The 20,268-nt window shown below is 35.3% G+C and overlaps 1 protein-coding gene across 1 annotated transcript in view; it reads right to left on the bottom strand.

Moving 5' to 3' along the window:
• Positions 1-2,112: 2,112 nt before the first annotated feature.
• Positions 2,113-20,268, bottom strand: part of LOC140152645 (protein phosphatase 1 regulatory subunit 14C-like) — a 50,768-nt gene continuing 32,612 nt past the window's right edge. Inside the window, exons 2-3 of the mRNA XM_072175074.1 lie at positions 17,151-17,264; positions 2,113-11,473 (exon numbers count right to left, since the gene is read on the bottom strand). Of these exons, the coding sequence (XP_072031175.1) occupies positions 11,414-11,473; positions 17,151-17,264 (174 nt within the window). The 3' untranslated portion in view covers positions 2,113-11,413. The remainder of the gene's footprint in view (positions 11,474-17,150; positions 17,265-20,268) is intronic.

The raw sequence follows: 20,268 nt of genomic DNA, 5'->3' as shown, positions 1-20,268 counted from the left end.
TGTTTCCCCAAGTATTTATTTATAAAATAAAGTCTCACTTTGCAACTTGTGTAAAAAGTTCAGAAGATGGCGCTGTTATACAGATGGCTGATAGGCAGGCTGATAGGCTTCAGATAGGCTTCTAAGAGAATCTCTAAATCAGGCACATCTAACATGGTAGTTATGCATCCTGTTGCCAAATTGAGAAGAAACCTTGCGATCCCAAACACTGAGCAGGCCCAGAATAATTACAAGCGGAACTACATGTAGGAGCTTTTCAATACTATAGAGCAGGCTTCCTCAAATAGATTTGTTGAAGCAAAGTCTATGGGGTTTTCCAATCACAAAAAATTGCGTAAGTCAAAAACGCTCTTTTGGAAAAAATTAAAAATTGGCAGGTGAGTTTTTCTCACCCATCCCCACATTCTGTTTTTTTAATTTCTCATATTGAACAGTCCTCTAAGTAAAATGTATAAATCTAATGATATGTACTTAAAGGAGGATTTCGTGATCCTAGCATCCTCTTTTTATGACATTTTTCAGTAGATATCCACGAAAAAGCTTATTTCCAAAATTTCAGTTGATTCCGATTTTGCGTTTGCGAGTTATGCATGATTATGTGTATTACACTGCTCCATAGACAAATTCAAATTTGGCGATATTTTTGCTAAACGAATTAATCTGCAAGAAATATTTGGTACATAAACATTATGTAGCCAGAGGTATCCAGTGGTGTAAAAATCTCAACTTTTTTTGGGAAAAGTGGGGGGATGAGGCTATGGATCACGAAATGCCCCTTTAAAGTATGTAGCTGGGAGGAAAAGACGACGATCAGTTGAAAATTGTGACTTTCGTATCGAAGATAGACATTTTTTGCCTAAATTTGTTAGGTCTTTTTGGGAAAAAAAATGTACAAAATTTTCAAATGACCATCAGCTTTTCCACCCAGATACATATACTTTAAGTAAATATCATTAGATTTATAAATTTTATTTCGAGGACTGTTAAATGTCAAAAATAATCATTTGCCATAAAATTTGTATTATTTCTCAAATTTCAAAAAATCAAAATTATTTGATATCATCAGGACATTCTTCATATTCAGAATGCAATTTGATGCCTGATGGTGTGCTCTCAAAAAATAATGTGCAAAGGTGAGTGACCGACCCCTTAATGCCTTACATAATACAATTTTCAAATAATTTCATAATGACCTGTGTTGGGGCCACTCTAAATAGTTGTATCATCATGATCATGGCTTGTTTCTTTAAACCACGCATACACTTATCAAATAGTTTCAATTAACTTTTTTTTTTTAATACTTAGTATCAAAATGTTTTTCATATGATCACTGAACATCTCTGCAACATGCTATACGCTACTGATGAATCCCTGCATGTTCGATAAGCACATCTTTTTTTTCATGTTTTTGATGATGGGGCACATATTGCTTGAAACCACTTTTACAATTTACATGTACCACAATTTTGGGTGCTTTTAGTTAAGTCATGTAGTTAATTATGTCAGTTAATTATGTAGTTAAAGTCATATAGTTAATTATGTAAGTGAGGCCTTTTGAAGGAGATTGCTGAAGAATTATTGGAGTCTATAGAATTTGATGCCCAGATTGTTTTTCTGTGATTTAATTGAGTTAATTGGGCAAGATAAACATAGCACTACTTTCGGTCTCTGTTGCTATTAGTATACTATCCAGAGAGGTTGCGTCAGCAATATTAGTATACTATCCAGAGAGGTTGCGTCGCGCTGACGCGCTCGATGTAGCCGGGAGGAAAAGCCGACCATCATGTGAAAATTTTAATTTTTGCACATGAAGTTTCATAAAAGCAAAAGCATACTACACGCATGTGTTTATTGCCATGCTTGTGGCAAAACTGCAAAAAAAGTTACCACGTCACGACCAAACTTGAGGTTAACCAAAGTATATTTAGTGAATTAATCTGCAAAAGTAGGATTTGTTTCAAAGGTAAATACTTACTTTAATAGCCTCAGTACCTCAAAGTCAAATGGCAAAAATAATAATAATAATAATATACATACACTTTCAAATATGCAGGCAATTAAATTTTTAAAGGGTTAATGAACGACAATAAAATGCACAATAGACAAGTAAGATATCACTAGTCTGGTGAATCATTTATTACATAATTTCAAGCTTTCTTCAGATAACTAATTAACAGGGGACTGTCAAATTAAATATTAATAGGATGAACACTTGCCAGTAAATGGAGACTATATAGGACCTCCAACATGCTCATCTATCAGGCCAAAGTTGTTTAACCCCCATATAATTGTACATTCACAGAATGACCCATAAATGTGTTGGGTACAAAAATTCTTGTTCCACAATTTGAGGTCACATTTGGAGCTATACTTGTTATAAAGAGGTTACGGAACTGTGGTGTCGGGATTGAGACTGTTTTGGCTGATAGTGAGTGATACTTTGAACGGTCACTTGTGATGTGTTAAAACTGGTCACTTAATATATGACTATCTATGCATGATTATGGTTAAGTGAACAAAAATAAACTTATCTTTGCCATGACCATTGCTCCATAAATTCAAACAATAAACATTAGGTCATTATGTAATAGGGTGAACACCCAGCCATGAATGCAGTGTCCATTGTCTTAATAGAACAGATACGAAACATGTTAACTTTATTAAGAATTGATTATGAATCAAATACTGCCATTCACGCAAAATAGCCTTGTCAGGAGCCTGGTGGGATATAGGAGTAGATGTAAAAATAGAGCAGAAAGTTAATTATGGTGATTTTCAATTGGACTGCTCTCTCGGCACAATTGTATTTATCTGTAACCTTTCCCAGACCACTGTAAGGCAACAACTTTCATCATTTGACATTTTGAGAGTAAGGACAAAATATATCTACATTAAAATACTGGGTTCAATATCACTGATACAATAAAACAAAGTTGTACACATAAATTTGTTTTTGTCTAAATTATCTTATAAACACTAATTTAATTTAGATTCAAATAAATCAATACTGTTGACATGAATTCCGTCATAACCTGTGTTCCAGTTTAATATGACAGCTAGCTCACATAATTAAATTTGACATAATTTAATTAAGAATATTGGCACTTGTTAATATTGCAACCCATCCAATAATGGAATGCAATGTTTGTGTTGCAAATTTTCAACTTCTATATCATATGGCAAATGCTCAAAATGTGTGTCTCTCTACATAACCTCTATGATAGGAGACCCCCAAATACTAACCAAATGTAGCGCCTCAACATAGAGTCATATAAAGTACATGTACAAGACATTTTGTCAATTCTAAATTGAAGTGTAACAAGTTGAACATATAAAAATGGCCACCTTTACAATCTATTTCAAGTGGTAAGCCTGTATTTACAAAAAGGCTAACTAAAGTCATCAGCTATAATGGATTATTCAAAATTCTTTAATTACATTTTAATGTAAAATCTTTTTTTGTCTTTGCATGTAAAATCTTAATGGAACTGTTATATCCTTATTCAACTCAAGAAAATGAGACTCCACAGGAAATGCATTTTGCTTGATCCATCACATGTCACATGCATACAATGCGTGATCAATATTATTTATTAAAATCCGACTCCAACATTGACGGTCATAATACCATAGAAACTGATCATTTTCAGCTATTAATGTAAAGTTTAATATTTTTTTGACCTACTTTGAGACTGTCTAGCAAACTTACAGATATTATGATTGCCATTTACGTCATTAGGTGAAACCAGTGAGGTGTGCAATTTATAGGGAGGTCTGTCTGTCTATATCATTACCACAGCTGAATATAAGAAGGTTGTATGTGTTTTGTTATTGCTCTGCACTTACAAGCTTCTTGCATTTAAATGACAAATAATTTAGAATTTGTTTTGTTTTTGCCAATTTGTTCCCAAAATAATGTAAATAATTACCAAATATGTCATCTTTGAGGATCAAAATTATTTTGTTAACATCAAATAATAATGAGGAAACTTTTCTGGTATTTTTGGGTTTGAGCTTTCTTCAATCACATACTACCTAAAACAAGAGCTTCTGTGGAAAGAAAACATTTATGAGCTTCTGGATAAAACAATTGCCCATTTTGATAAGGAAAAAAAACATTTGCAAATAAGTTATTTGCTATGCTTTTTTATCTTTTTAGAAAAACAAGCAAACTGTCAAGTGGGGTTTTTTTTGTGTGTGTGGGTTTTTACTCCACTTGTTCTTGTTTTTTTGTTGCTACACAGCCACTTTTATTCTTTTTTAAATTAAAAAAGGCTGTAAAAGAGGCCCAGCAGATAGGGATATGTGCTATGATGGCTAGTACATACTTTAATATGCATGCAGGTTGGAGAGACAAACCTTCTTTTTTGGCCTTATGTTCCCATCCACATCTTTTGTGGTATTTATACCGTGACCAATTCTACCCAACACTGCACATATTCCATGAAAATGATCCTGTTAAATGCCATTTTTACAAGTATACAAGTTTTCATTGTGACATTTGACCATATGTTTTAACAACTGTATAAATACTGCTTTATACATCAAAGTTAAAAATATCTTACTTATAACTTTTTTTGTTAGTTTTTGACAAAAGAAATCTGTTTTTATTCAAAAAATTCATCTCCAGGGTTGTTTTGGTTGTAAATCTTACCTTTTGTTGACACAAATATTGACCTCATCAATTATAGATTGACTTGAATTCACATTGACAGGAAGATATTGATAGGCATATCTCTGGACCTATATGATATGAATGGATCAAACGTGATATAATAAATTGGCAACTTTCATTGTTACCTGTTTGTCAACAGGCTTATGTTAAAATTGGCAAATACATAATAGACAATATTTGTCTTTTTGTGAAATTCAGTCACCAGATATCAAGATATGATTCAACACGCACAGTGGCGAAAATCCATCTTGAAACATGGAAGGGCAGGGGGGCATTTGGCCTGAATGGCCAAGAAGTGGCTGATAACAACAATGTGTAATCCACATGTCAGGCTCCAAAAGTATACAACAAATTTCAAAGGCTTATGTCAAGGCTATTTCAGTTGATATACAGACACCCCTATGGAACACATACAGGGCATGTGAATTTTAAATGGGGTTACCTGAATGGGCGATTCAATTTGTAATCTACACCCCCTGTGTGGGAGACTTAAGTCATGTCTTCCATGGGGGGGGGGGGTATGAATTTCAACCAGAATAGCCTGTTTGTACTGATGCAAAGTAAGACAGTCAATTCCATGTGGTGTTAAAATTGAGCTGGGCCAAACCAGTTTTACGAACAATCCTATGTCACGTAAGTTCTCAGATGTTTGCAGCACAACATACTTTTTCTATTACATATCTCTGCAGTGAATTTTTAATTACCCTTGATCAAAGCCTCAACAACTTCCTTAACTATTCTTCATGGCCCTAATGAGTTCCTGCAGGAAATCTGAACAGCTTTTCTGCAATACCTAAATACATTCAGAATTGACATGTGACATGATCTGATCGAACCAGGCAAATGGAAATAATAATGAAAATCATCATCATCAACTTGCCCAATATGTGTACTTGAATCATTAAAATTTAAATCCCTTGTACTTTATGGGAAGTTATTCTAAGCTTTTATGCCATTTTTCTGATGTCTTTACTCCCTATTTTTACATGTATCTCAATTTCGAGGGTTGAAAACCAGAAAGCCTTTAACTCGCAAAGGCTTCCTTTATGAGTTACAGCTTTCTGGTTCCCAACCCTCGATTGGGGTATTCCAGTTGAAATGCATGCACCCCCTACTGAAGGCATGACCTTAGTCATCCACACATGGAGTGCGAATTTCAAATGGAGTTATTATAATACCGGAATGGATGATTCCATTTTAAATGTATGTTCCCTATGTGGGAGATTGAGGATATCTGTCTGATAAGGGGGTGTACGGATTTCAACTGGAATAGCCCATTGTCACCTTTGACCTGGTTGGATCACATCACATACATGTATCATGAGCTCTACTCTCACATCCCTTGTCCACCCTAGCAGTATCTGTCAGCAAATTACAATATTTACTGCTTTCAGAATCAATTCTTTTGGAGCTGTAGCTACAGGTTGACCGGCCCAATGTTTCACAGAGCTGAATTTACAGGTTGAATTGTTAATATAACTTAATGAGTGATTGATCACTTATACCATTTAAAATTAATAATTTCGTAGTGATTAATCAGTGACCAATAAAACTGATCACTTCCAAATAAAATTGAACATTGTATTCTGTGGGGAGAGTGCAATCAACTTGGCGCATATTGTCCAAAAAGCAATTTTTCAAACCTCTATATAATTACTAGGCCTATCATATCGGTCTCAAATAAACAGGAAAGGATGCACAATTTTATGGGGTTTTCTAAAGGTGGGTTAGTTGAATAGTCTAGTCTGGACAAAATAAAAATAGTCACAACTACATGTACGAGCATCATTGGAAGGACCCCTGAAGCTATAAAAAGCTAATTGTTAGAGTAAAACTGAGCTATTGTGTCAAAATGGTTTGTTTTTTTTCATCCTTTCAAAATTATAGGGGAAACACCTTGCCTCCCCCACTCCCTGCCCTTGTAATTAACATCACCAACTCTTGTCTATTTTGATGCTGATCACAGAAAAGCACTGAAAATAAATTATGCCTTAAAGTTCACAATAAAACTCTTTTAATTAGAAGTCAGTCCCTGGTCTTACAATTTCCTATATTTAAAAAGTTAAAATAAGTAACTGCATGTTATTGACCCTTGGTGATCTCCAATCAAAGCATAGTGCTGCCCCAAGTAAACATGCAGTATCTGTAACTAAATTACATTGTAGATACTGTCTTATTATCTGGCATCGAGACAGGTGTTATATAATCAGCCTACCCTCAAAGCAATATGCTGCATCTACTGGTATGACTAAATAACATAGCAGATATGGCCTTTTGATTTGGAGGCACATACTTTGTAAGTATTCTTTGGTTACCTCAAGTTCGGTACTGACGAACATGCATATTTCGCTGGTCATCGCACGCATAAGGGTTATCACACAGATCATATACAGATTTTTTATAGGCACACTTGCAAGGGTGGTTTGTCGGCATGCTTGTGGTGCAACCATGAAAAAGCATTGACGTCACTATTAAACTTGAAGCAAACCAAAGTATAGTTTGTTCGCAGAGTAAAAGGCAGTATAAACCAAGTAGATACTGTGTATTTACTTGGGAGCTAGAGTACCTCATCCAGTTGACAAAGGTCTAGCGCCATGCGGCCAGTAAGTCCCTATAGGTGAGCAAAATCAAATTAGAGCCACAGAAATAATCAAGTTAACCATGCTAGAATATTGTTTGTAGAAAGCCATTAAAAACAAGATACAAACAGATCCTGTATCATCTTTAAATAACAGAAGATCCCAAATTTTCAATAAGTAAAAATAGACAAAATGTTCTAATTAAAAAGAGATCTGAAAATTGAAAGTTCTCCAATGTAACATTCTACATTGTAAATGAGCAATTCTTTTAGCGAAAACCAAGGAAGAAAAACCAATAATTGTGATTAAAAATTTTAGAAGAAATTATGATAAAAATGTAAAAACCAGAAATAGCTGTGTCATAAAATAGTTGAATGGACTACATCAACCCATATCAAAATGATGTGGTTAGATTTGTTCACAGGAAAATATGCAAAACAGATCATGAAAGGACTTGTCAATATTTATGCAGGTAGGGGAAGGGGAATTATTTTTTGTACAAAATATGTCACATTCCTCCCCCACATTCATCTAAAACAATAATGTTCCTCCTGTTTCCCATAAAATGTCTGTACTTCAAATCCTGTGTTCCCTCCTTTTTTAATGATTTTGGGTTCCCTATTTTTTTCATGCAAAAGTTCCACTCCCCCCTTACAATCACCCTGCATACATATTGATTGATCCTTCACACAATAAAATGATTTTTAATACAAATTATAGGAAGCAAAGTATTTGTTTCATGTTCAAACATGAAAAACCATTGGTTATGTGCTATTTCCATTAAAATCCATGCATCTCCTATGGACGAAATAATAACCTTAATCGTTCACACACAAGAGTGTGAATTTCAAATGGGGTTACCTGAATGGATAACTCCATCTGAAATCTACACTCCCTGTGTGAAAGATTAAGGTTGTGTCTTCCATAGGGGGTGTATGGATTTCAACTGGAATAGCACAATACCATTGAGTGTCAAACATTAAATAATTGATGACAGCATGAATAACTCCATGTTGTATCATTCAAAACTCAGTGGTCTATGACATCATGTTGCATGCTCAGGTTCTCACCGCATGTGAATAATTAGCGAATGTAGGTCTAGACATGCCAGACTGTGTGTTGTCCATGTAGTAGGCATTGATTATGGTATGAATGATTGTCTGGACCTACATGTATAACTGGTGAGGTATGAAGTATCATGGATGTTATTCTATTCATGTAATGCCTACTGTAATTCACAGAGTGCCACATGCCTTCAACTTTGACCTTGCATGTCATTTGCAGCCAAAATGGAAGTTCTAATGCTGGTTTTTATATCATGATGCTTGTTGCACTGATGATGATTTTCACTTCGCTACACAATCAGTCCAGCAATGCCAGCAGTGACCTACACCAAGCTAATATAATCACTCCACCGTTTTGCCCAAAGCAGCAAATTGACTTCAAGTCAACTTGGAATTAGTGTTTGTCACTTGAGACATGTGGCACAAGATACAATTTTTTAACCAATGTGCAAAAGGCAGCAAAACTGTTTTACAGAGTCATGCAACTGCTGCTGAATGGCATGCCACTTGGTGAGTGCTGCTTGCAGAGAATGGCAAGTCCCTTCTAGTGGCCTTCACCAAGCAGTATGCCACTCATTAGCAGTAGCAGGACACTACAAGATTTAGCATAACACTATTGCCTCAATTTCAATTCATACTTCAGAATGGACAAAGTATAATGAAGTCATTGACATCCCATCATGCACCATTCCAGGAGAAATTGTAAGGTACACACCCTATTTCACAGCTGTCACATTGTTCCATACAATAAACCTGCATGGTTTCAAGGCGTTTTCTGAATACCCTGGATAAGTGCACGAGGTAATTTGCATAGGACAACATATTTTATATCATGTTCAGCCTGAAATATGAAGTGAAATTTGGATACAGAATTATTACATGTTTCAAGGGCCACAAATTCATATGCAAGGCCACACAATTACCAAAAGTAATTGTAACAGAAGTTGATACATGCTGCCATCAGATATTTAAAAAAAGTTAAATTATTATTTGTTAAAATTTATAACAATTATTCATTTTGTTTTTGTTTTTTTATACAAATTGGATAATTGGACGGTACATATCACATGACTTTTCATTCAGGCTTACTTACTATCATGCAGATCATGATCGTGTCATGTCAATTTTTATACACAGAGTAACACAGAGACAATACATTAAAGTACCAGTTGTATTGTACAAACAATAATTATACTGTAATTCTCAGCATATAAGCTGCTGATAGTACAGTATTTAATACTACAAATTGGTTTGGCTATCTACACAGTGCAATTGTTTCTGGGGGACATGTGTATCAATGTGTTTGCATCTATGTAGTTTGGGGGCCAATTTTAAAGCGGCATATAATTTTATGCAGTATTCATAACCAGAGACTTTATTCACAAGGATTTGCATACACTGTCTTAATTCTTGCATCTTATTATGCCAATGTAGTGTATGAATGTAATAATACAGAAAAGGGGTCTTGATCAACTTATTAAAGTACCAACATCTGTGTCCATTTTGTGCCATATTTCCATATCACAGAACACAAATCAGCTAGTGCAAAAGTTTTGAGACAGACAACCTTAGGAAAAAGAAGAAATCTAAGGACAGGTTTGCATACTTGATATGGACATGAAGATATAAGATGAACATGGCCATACCAACATCTACGAGCACTGTGTAGATAGCCAGAATATAATAATATACACTGGGTGGCATTTTCAAAGAGCAACATGCTTGGATCAGTGAATGCAAACTGCAAATCATGATTGCAATGATCAAGTTTTTGTTTATAAAGAATTCTTTCAAACATTTTGGAAATGATTTCAAATTTTGGTATCATAAATATAGATATAATTTAGTTCAACAAATATTTGTCTACATATAATTACATCATATTGTGTAAAACCAACTCCAGCCTAAAACTTTGGCTTTTACCTTGCACAAGATTTATTTGGCACTGTGTTTGCAGCATTTAAGGCTTAGTTTTCTTGCAGAATGTTTGTGGATGACAATTTTAACAAATATCGCACAAGAGTATTCAAGCAGCAATGTTGTTGGTCTTATAGCCATACTAGCGTTTTTGCTGATGCTTTTTGCACCTGTATTATGGTCTTTGTATCATGAACAGGTTTAACCAGTCTAGCAGTTGCTGACATACTGGGTATCACCATAACAAGCAGTTGGCGTCAAGACATTTCTGAAAGCAAGTCACTTGCAAGTTTGGTCAATTGCTGAACCATATGATTGAACAATCACTACCATCAGCATCTGATAATCCAGCGATTTATCTCTAAATCACTGCAATCGTTAGTATGACATATAGCTTTATATGACCAGGGGTCCATTTCACTAAACGTTTAATCCTTCGTAACTCAAGTAACCGTTCATAAAGTTACGAATATCCAATACAAGACATAACTTTACGAAGGGTCCCTGTAGTAAATCTCTATTACCTACGACGGGTACGTTCGTAAGTAAGTTTAGCGAAATGGAACTTACAACTCAACTCGTTGTAAGTTACAAATGATTTCGAGACTTACAAAGCTTCATAAAGTTTAGTGAAATGGAACCCAGAACAAGTACATGCTTTTGAAATGCTTTGTAACCAACTACAAATGCAAAATGTACTTCTTCTGTCATTGGCTAAAAAATATAAATTTGGAAACGGAATTTGCTCAGCTTGTTGATCCATAAACATTCTGCTTTACTTTGTCACAGGCCTTACATACATGATCATGTGCAGATCATAACATCAAAGCACACATATTATTTTTTTAAATATGTCTTTGCACATTATTTGTGTCAGAACACAATGAATTTGCAATTTTCTGCAACACATCCTTCCATATTGAAATCAGGACCATCTTCAAGATGATTATCATCCTTGTCTTCAAACTGTATCAATCAACCAATACATCCTGTTGGTTGAACAATGTATTACAGTCAGTAAATAAGTATTACAGCACTGACTATTGCCACATACAAGTCCGACCTGTTTAGGGGATCGGATGCGACCGGGCTAGCATCTTCACTCAAAGAAGTCCATTTGAAGGTAAAGTCTATATACAACAAGTTCCTGCAGGTTTAAGAGTCTCTATCTCTTTCTGCTAAGGTGTTTTCAACTTCTGGTAATTTTGAATCTTGAGTAGTAACTGTTGAATGAATTCCTGCAAAGAGAAAATGTGTTACAAATGTTACTTTTCTTGATTTTACCAACTCACCTACAAGAGGCAGCATTTACAGTGTACATTTGGCAATATTCTACTAACCCAGTTAACTCCTTCTATAAGGTAAACATAATACCACTATTCAAAACCCTGTTTTTCAGTTTGACCTGTTAGTGGTGAAAATGATACCCACACTCACCCACCACACAAACACCAATGCCACCATACACATCATACCCACACACCCCACCCCACAACACAACACAACACGCACAAACCCTACTTGTAAAGTAAACTTTCAAATGAGGACCTACAACTTTTTCCTATCTAACCGTGGACCTTGCACACTTGAAGCTAAGCTCCTAACTGTGGACCCATCAGACTTTTTACTATCCAACCGGCACCTGACCTTTCAGCGACAAACGAGATATGGTCTTACATGCATTTTTACATTATTTGCAATACGCTGATAGATAGAGGGAACCATGGATATCCTCGGTTGCAGTATGTCCTCTGTTGCTCTGCTACTTTCAGGTGTGCATCCTCACTTGTACTCAGGTCTTTGCTTTTATACAAACACACATGCACACAAAGTACACATAAAATATGTAACTTCAAGTCAGTACTACAAATTAATTGATTACAGAAATATCTTCAGGATGTGAATATTTAATTATGATGTAATTCAAGGAAACTGATTTCATGACAAGGCCAAAAACAAACAGTCAAGTTTTGTTTTCCATTGTAAACACAACACTAAAGCCAAAGGGTTTAAATATTTATATCTCAGTGACAAATGATGTAATTTCAATGGATGTTTTCAGTAAAAATAATAGTAAATATTCAATTCACATTTCCTATTGCTTAATCACATGACATACTTACATGGCAAGATAGAAACCACAACTATTTTTTACTCAAAATGAGGTTAATTTTATCTGTAACTAGGTTAACTCTATGTATGTTAGATGATTAAGTCAATACAATTAGCATCACATTGCCAGCCGACAAAAAGCGTTTTAATCATGACAAATTCCATCTTATCTAATCTCGTCATGGGTGCTTTTGCCCTGAAGTAAACTTTGACCTTATTAATATTCCTTTTATATCCCATTCATGTGTTAATATCCCATACCGAATACTATTTAGTTATTGGGTGAAACAGAGTTATGGTATGGGAAATACCATGCGCTAAGTGTCATACTAGGAAAAGCCGAAGGCTGAGCCTAGTATGACACTGAGCGCACAGTATTTCCATCATTGCCACAAGAAAGAAAGGCCAATGGGGCTAAAACAATGGCAAACTAGAGCGGTTCTCGGCTTTCGCGGTTCTCGGCATTCGCGGTTCTCGGTAGTGTGGGTTGGTCCGTATGTGACGTTTCTGTTCAGAACCTTGTGTGACCCTTCCCCCAGAAAAAAATCATCCGCCACCACTGGTTATAACAAGGGCCTTGTAAATGCAACTGGTGAGACAGAGCCTCGAATGAGCGTTTGTGTTTTCAGTCTGATTTCAGTTCCCTAACAGGTACAAAGTTTACGATTATCATTAGGCCTACCAAGTATTGTATGTCCTATAATCTCTTATGTATGACATGGATCTTTACCATGATTGTGCAAGCCAAAAAATATCATTTCAATACCCCAAACATGCGTTAAAAAAAGACCATGTTTTACACATGCAACCTCAAGTTTAGACATATAATTTAATTTTCCCTAAACCCTCATGCACGGAAAAATCATGCCGCCACCATTGGTTATGACAAGGGCCTTTTAGGGTGCACACCAGTAAATAACCCCACTGACTTTCTATACAGACAGGGGCCGGAAAACAACTCAGTTCTTCAAAACTTCCCTTTCTGCAAGCAGAAGGTCAGATGACGACATCCATTGTAAAAATTAATATATGGATTTCAGGATTTTTTTTCCAGAAATATTGTAAAAAGTTCAACCTATAACCCATACAGCTAACGCCACCTCACAAACAGCTTGGTGTTTCTGAAATGTAACACATTTTGAAAGTCGTCATAAAAAAGTCGGATCCTGCTAAATTTACACAGACAATCTAATTTACAGGCCTAAATGATGATTAAATATGAATCAGGGCCTAATAGTTGCCTTTTAAGCCTTTTCTAATGTATTACATTAAGTCATATTGCACATTTCCTCGTTTCAAATACTGTTTTTTTCTCTTTCAGGGTGTAGCTAGACTTCTCCGTACTCCACTTGCCAATTGTGCTTCTGGCTATTGCATTTAAGCTTAAAACTCTGATTATTATTTGTGCACAATTGATAGATTTTCACATCTAATCTTTTCAGTCACCGTGACGCCCTCTGTTTGTTAGCTTCCCAAGTGGACTACTGACTTTGGATTGCGGATAACTTTTTAACACGGGATTCTATGGAGAGTTAGGCCAATTTCTGGCCTAACTAAAATTGGTCATGATGTAATGCATCTTTAAATGAATCTGGCTTGTGATTGGTCCCCAGATATCGTTATTGATTGAACAAATTCATCAGGATCGGTAGAGTAAACTAGTAAACCAGAGTTCGTAGTATCTGATCCAAGAAAATGCACTTACTGTGTATGCGTTTCAACAACCACTGTTGTCTTTGTCAACACTTGATGAGGAGTGACTGCAATCTACTGACAACCAACGCTAGAGGGATATGTAAAATTTTTAGCCATTAAGCCCCCCCCCCGCATAAATCTGAAAGCCCCTCTGAGCCCCCCTCCTTGAGACGCTATTGCAAAATCAATGGAGAGAAACTATACTACCTTGTTTCTTAATAAAATGTAACGGGGAACATCAGGCAACTATGAGAGCCAAAAAGGCCTCAAGTTGAGCAAAGAAAGACATTAATTTTCACGTGCATTTCAACCAAGACGCTTCATTAGTGGTGTTCGCCCTTAATGTCATATTATCATGACCGTTTTATTTTGTTTTATGTTAAGGGCTGGGGTATGAACATTTGGACAGTATTTATTGTGGGACAATAGAGCACATCAGACATATCGAATTGCATTCTGAATACTAAGAATGTCCTGATATCAAATAATTTTGATTTTTTGAAATTCGCAATGTAATACACATTTTATGACAAATCATTAAAATTGATATTTTTTGATATATAACAGTCCTCGAAGTAAATTTTATAAATTTAATGATACATTTTTGAAGTATATGTAGGCCTAGCTGGGAGGAAAGGCCGACGATCACTGAAAATTTTGACCTTTCAGTATTGAAGATATGGATTCCCCCAAAAAAAAATAGGTCTTTTTGGGAAATAAAATCCATATCTTCAATATGAAAGGTCAAAATTTTCAATTGATCGTCGGCTTTTCCTCCCAGCTACATACACTTTAAGAATATGTCATTAGATTTATAAAATTTATCGAGGACTGTTATATATCAAAAATTTGAAAAATATCAAATTTTAATAATTTGTCATAAAATTTGCATTATATCGTGAATTTCAAAAAATGAAAATTATTTGATATGAGAAAGACATTCTTCGTATTCAGAATGCAATTCGATGTGTCTGATGTGCTCTCATTTCCCACAAAAAATACTGTCGAAACGCTCAAAACGCTCATTCCAGATGTTTCTGTGAATATCATCCGAAAAGTAGGCCTCCTGCACATTATGATTTTGCCTTGCTTTATTTAACTCTTTACTGGGGTGCATGCTCTCTGCTGGTTTTTTTCATGTTCCTCTTATCATTATTGACAAGATAGCACCTGCTGCACGCTGTTTATTTATTTCGCCTCTAACTTATTTCTTTACTTGTGTTTTTAGATTTTGTTGTTTTTATCATGAGGCCACCCGCGATATCTTCACTCCAACCCTGCGTTTTCTTTTTGAAAACAGTTCTTGTTTCAAATCCTGGTCCGCAATGTCAACATTCAGTTCGTTCATAAAATATGGCTATTTATTTATGTCGCGTGTTAAGTAGTTCTTTATTTTTTTGCTCGAAGTGTATAAATATCATCAGACACCTGTCACATTTTTATGTATGATTGTTCATTATCTAATCTTAAAATATATAATTCTTTAAACTTATTTTTTTTTTCTGTTTCAGTGAATATCATCCGAAAAGTAGGCCTCTACACATTATGATTTTCCTTGTTTTATTTAAACTCTTTATTGAGGTACATGCTCCTCTTATCGTTATTGACAAGTCATCACATGCTGTACGCTGTTTATTTATTTCGCCCTCATTTTCTTTACTTTTGTTTTTAGATCTTTAGTTCTTTATTTTTGTTTCTGTGAATATCATCCGAAAAGTAGGCCTTCTGCACATTATGATTTTTCCTTGCTTTATTTAACTCTTTACTGGGGTGCATGCTCTCTGCTGGTTTTTTTCATGTTCCTCTTATCATTATTGACAAGATAGCACCTGCTGTACGCTGTTTATTTATTTCACCTAAATTATTTCTTTACTTTTGTTTTTAGATTTTGAAGTTGATATCATGATATCACACGCTATGTTTTATACCAACCGCATTGTCTGGTTAAAGACAGTTCTTGTTTTAAATCCTGAATACAATGTCAACATTCAGTTCGTTCACCTCACAATGCGGTGCGATGTTATATAACTGTATATATTGCAGGGTTGCCAAACCCGCGATGTAATAGGCCTAGGTCAATAGGATGAGTTTTGAAGATTTTCCTCGCGACAATTTCCTGTCCTATAGACACCAATTGATGGTTAAGAAAAATATTGCATGACTTCTCAACATTGGCTTACGCGACTTCTGGTAGTTTTTTATCTCATAGAAACCAACGGTTGATAAAAAAAAATATTGGGCGACTTTTCAATGATTTGACCAGCGGTTTGCCCTCATTTGTTTGGCAACCGTGGTCTGTGTTAAGTGAATATATTTCGTAAGAAAATAATTATCATAGACCATGTAGACAGAACGGACAATAGTCATAGGCGCTCTCCTCCATTTTGAGAAATATACTTTTACACACACACTACATTTATAATTAAAATGATCAGCCTTAAAGTTTTACCTTTTAGTGGGTTAAGCCAAACCTAAGTGGATGAAATATAAATCAACACTTCTGGCACTGATTGGTTTCCGTAGTTGTTATATGGAATACGAGCTGTCTGTAGCTACAAAATTGTCTGCAAATCGGCTTTTGCCGGGCCTCTCTTTTTCGGCTATTTTCTCATTAAATTAGAGTCCCGTTCAAATAAAAAATAAACTGGTGTCTAGATGTAATCACAGTTAACACACCAGGAAAATTATAGAATATACAACAACCTAGTTACACCTGTAGACTGCGAACAAACATGCACCTGGCCAGACCTGGCCGTAAAACAAAGTGTTCTCCCTACGGATACCCTTAAGGGTCACACAAAAACTCTCTTCTACAAGGGGACAGACATTTCAAGTAGGGTCATCGTTCAGGCATTTTATTTGAGGGTTGCAAATGTCTGAAATTACCCTAAAAATCACCAAATTCTGTAACTAAATGCATATATATTCTTTTCACTCACTTTTCTTAAGTTTTTTCTGTCAAAAAACTTTTGACAATTAATAGTAAAAGAAGTTTTTGTCCCCTTATTTTTTGAGATTGGGATATTTAATGACAACTTGAACTTCTACACAGTACAATTGCATTTGCTTAGAAGTTGCAGATGGTGTTGGTAATCACTTCTTACTGACCTCTGTTGGTTGTGTTGCATCTACAAGTGTCTCTTGTATTGAGGTGTATCGCTCTGCTTCACTCAGTTCAATTAATTCATCTATGTCTATTTCTACTGGATATTCTTCATCTTCCTGTAATGACAAAAAAAAGAATAAAAGTGAAATGTAGTTAGTTTCTTGTTTTCTTTAGAGCAACTTATGCAAGGTACTGCATGATTGGATGATTCAATTGGGTTATTCTAGAAGTCAGATATCCAGGCTTGATTATCCCTTTCCCACTATGATGTGCGGGCCATGCGTACAAAGATGCACACATAATAACCATATATACTGCACATGCGTACATGGAGTTTTTTGTTGAAGTTTTCCCTTTGAGACATCAGCCCGACTGAGAGAATAATGCCACTTTAGCATGTTTAGTCACTGTTTTTATAAAACCCTGATGTGGACGTGATGCAGCACCAATTTATTTAGGAAGTCCACATCCAGATGGCAGATGCTCAAGTTTCACACTAGCCATGATTAGGAATTGATAGTGAGGATGTGAATTTTGAGTAAAAACAAGAACAAATATTTTTCCACATTTTTAGCCTTGATTCAACAGTATCAAATCCATTCAGAAATGATTTTAGAATATTGCAAAAAGCTTTGATGGAAAAAGGGGGTCACACTGCAGCTTCATCTAAAAGCAGCTGTAACTGTAAATGGATCTTTCTTTATAGGTCACAGATGTGTTAGCATGAACCATTGAGAATGCGCTATTGACAGATGATTCAAATGTCATTGAAAATTGAAAGATCGTTGATGAGGTAGTTTGTCGTCAGGTCACGTCCTAGTCGTGAGAACATTACATCAGTTAACCTGATGAGGCAGTCCAACTGCAGACCTAAATTTCCAGTAGCCTTGCCTACATCACAGTCTGTGCCTACATACATTGCCTATGATATGATGTGAAAGAAGTAAACATGGTGGTTGGACTACTGACATCATGAAGTTTTACTGATGAAATGGAAATGTTCATGTTTTATTTAAATTCTTCGTTATTGCTTTGTCACTTAATTTATTCAAGACTACTAGTATTCGAAGTGAAAAACAAAAACAAGTCATGTGACAGTTACACCTATTGATTAAATGGCTATATAGTCATTTATTATGAATTTTACTAAAAATAAATCTACAAAATTGATACAACAACATTGCATCATCCCACAAGCAAAGATAAACTGACTGCAAATATTGAAGAAGTTCAACACCAGACAACAACATCATGTTTTCCATTTATTTATATCTTGGAAGGCCATGGGTTCAAGCTATTGCCCAACCTTTCTTTACATAAGGAAATACAAACAAATCTTGACTATTTACAGATGGTACTGTCTTCTGTATGTAGCTTCTTGTCTGAATACTGTATCATCATGGCATGGTATCCTCATGGTATCAAGATGGTATTTTGACATCATCTTGCTGGGCCCAAGGCATTGTGTGTCTTCCCATATAAGGCCATTTGGGGCTTATTTGAGCATAGTGGCAAAGGACATGTTGACAGGACAGGGAGGGGAACATAACAACTGTCAAATAAAGTGGACCATTTTGTCAAAACCCATACTACTGTAAAACTTAATTTTTGTGTTACATTTATTTTGTTGTAGCTAACTGCTACGAAATTAAAAATATGTACATTAATTCTTTTTGTGCAAAGGTCAATATAAGGAAGCGTAGAATGATAAATTTAAAAACAATACAACACTTCAAAACTTGGCAAAGTGTGACAAATTAATCCCATGAAAGTGTTCATATGATCAGGAGATGCAAATTGACAAGAAACTCTCAATTATTGGCTGTTCCAACACCTTTCCTATTGTTGAGGGCTATGTTCTAAATGTAGCAGCGCTATATAAATATTTATAATGTATTAGAAGAAGTTATGAGCTCTGAAGTTCGTATGAACAAAAACAATATGGAAATACAATTTCATGGTTATGATCAAATTACAATTAACAAACATAATGAATGGTAACATATGTGTATATCAATGGCAAGGCCGGACAAATATTGATTTATATCTTGTGAATAACAATATTCACAATATTAAAATCAAAGTTACAAAATAGACTGGTTTGCAATATGACAATCCAGCTGGTTAAAAACATGAAATATTGATACATCCCTATAGTCTGCTAATCAATTAACAAAAAGTGCTTAATTCTTTCAAAATCAATGATTCTATCTAGATGGACAATGCAAACATTTGCCAAATGCTTCCGGCCTCCTGCTGTTTACTCCTCAATTTTAACACATTTGAATCAATTTTTATTTATGTATAATAAAAATCTTTGGTTTGTTTCATTTTAGTAACATATTTTACATCACATATAAAGTGCAAAAAAGTGCACTTAGCATGCTTAGAAGAATGAAAGCCACAATCGGGCTATTCCAGTTGAAATCCATACACCCCCTATGGAAGACATGACCTTATAATCTTCCACACATGGGTGTGAATTTCAAATGGAGTCAGCTATTCAGGTAGCCTCATTTGAAACTCTGTGTGGTCGTGTGGAAGAATAAGATCATGTCTTGCATAGAAAAAAAAAGGTTTCAAATATAATCATGGCCCACTGGACTGGTCCAGTCAGAAGAAATGCTCTTGTGCTTTTGAGACTTGAAGACCGGTATCAGAGGTGTCATCATCTTGCAACATAGGCTGCGCCATGTTTGGTCAGCAGAGTGCATGAAGCTCCAGTCCAAAGAGTATGTCCGAGTGTCTGGGATGGTCCACTACCACAACCACCACACCCACCATCACTACTACCACCAAAATCAACACCATACAAACCACCCTGGCAACCACCATCATCATTATCAATACCATCATCATCAAATGGTTTCTGTTAGTTAGCAATCAGTATGGTCAAGTTCATCAACAGATGCGCTTTATCATCGTGACGGTCAACATGGTCAATGACCACAGATTAATAATTAACCAAAATTATTTGATGACGCTTGGTCAGTTTCAATTTTTGTGTACACTTCAGGTTAATGAATTAACACCGACATATATTTTTTGAATTTGCATCATTGATATTATACTACTGAACTGAAATATACAATTTGCTGCATATTTTCTGTTGCGAAGTGT

This window comes from Amphiura filiformis, chromosome 5 (assembly GCF_039555335.1).
Source record: "Amphiura filiformis chromosome 5, Afil_fr2py, whole genome shotgun sequence".
NCBI lineage: Eukaryota > Metazoa > Echinodermata > Ophiuroidea > Amphilepidida > Amphiuridae > Amphiura > Amphiura filiformis.
This window is presented reverse-complemented; position numbering and strand designations above follow the sequence as displayed.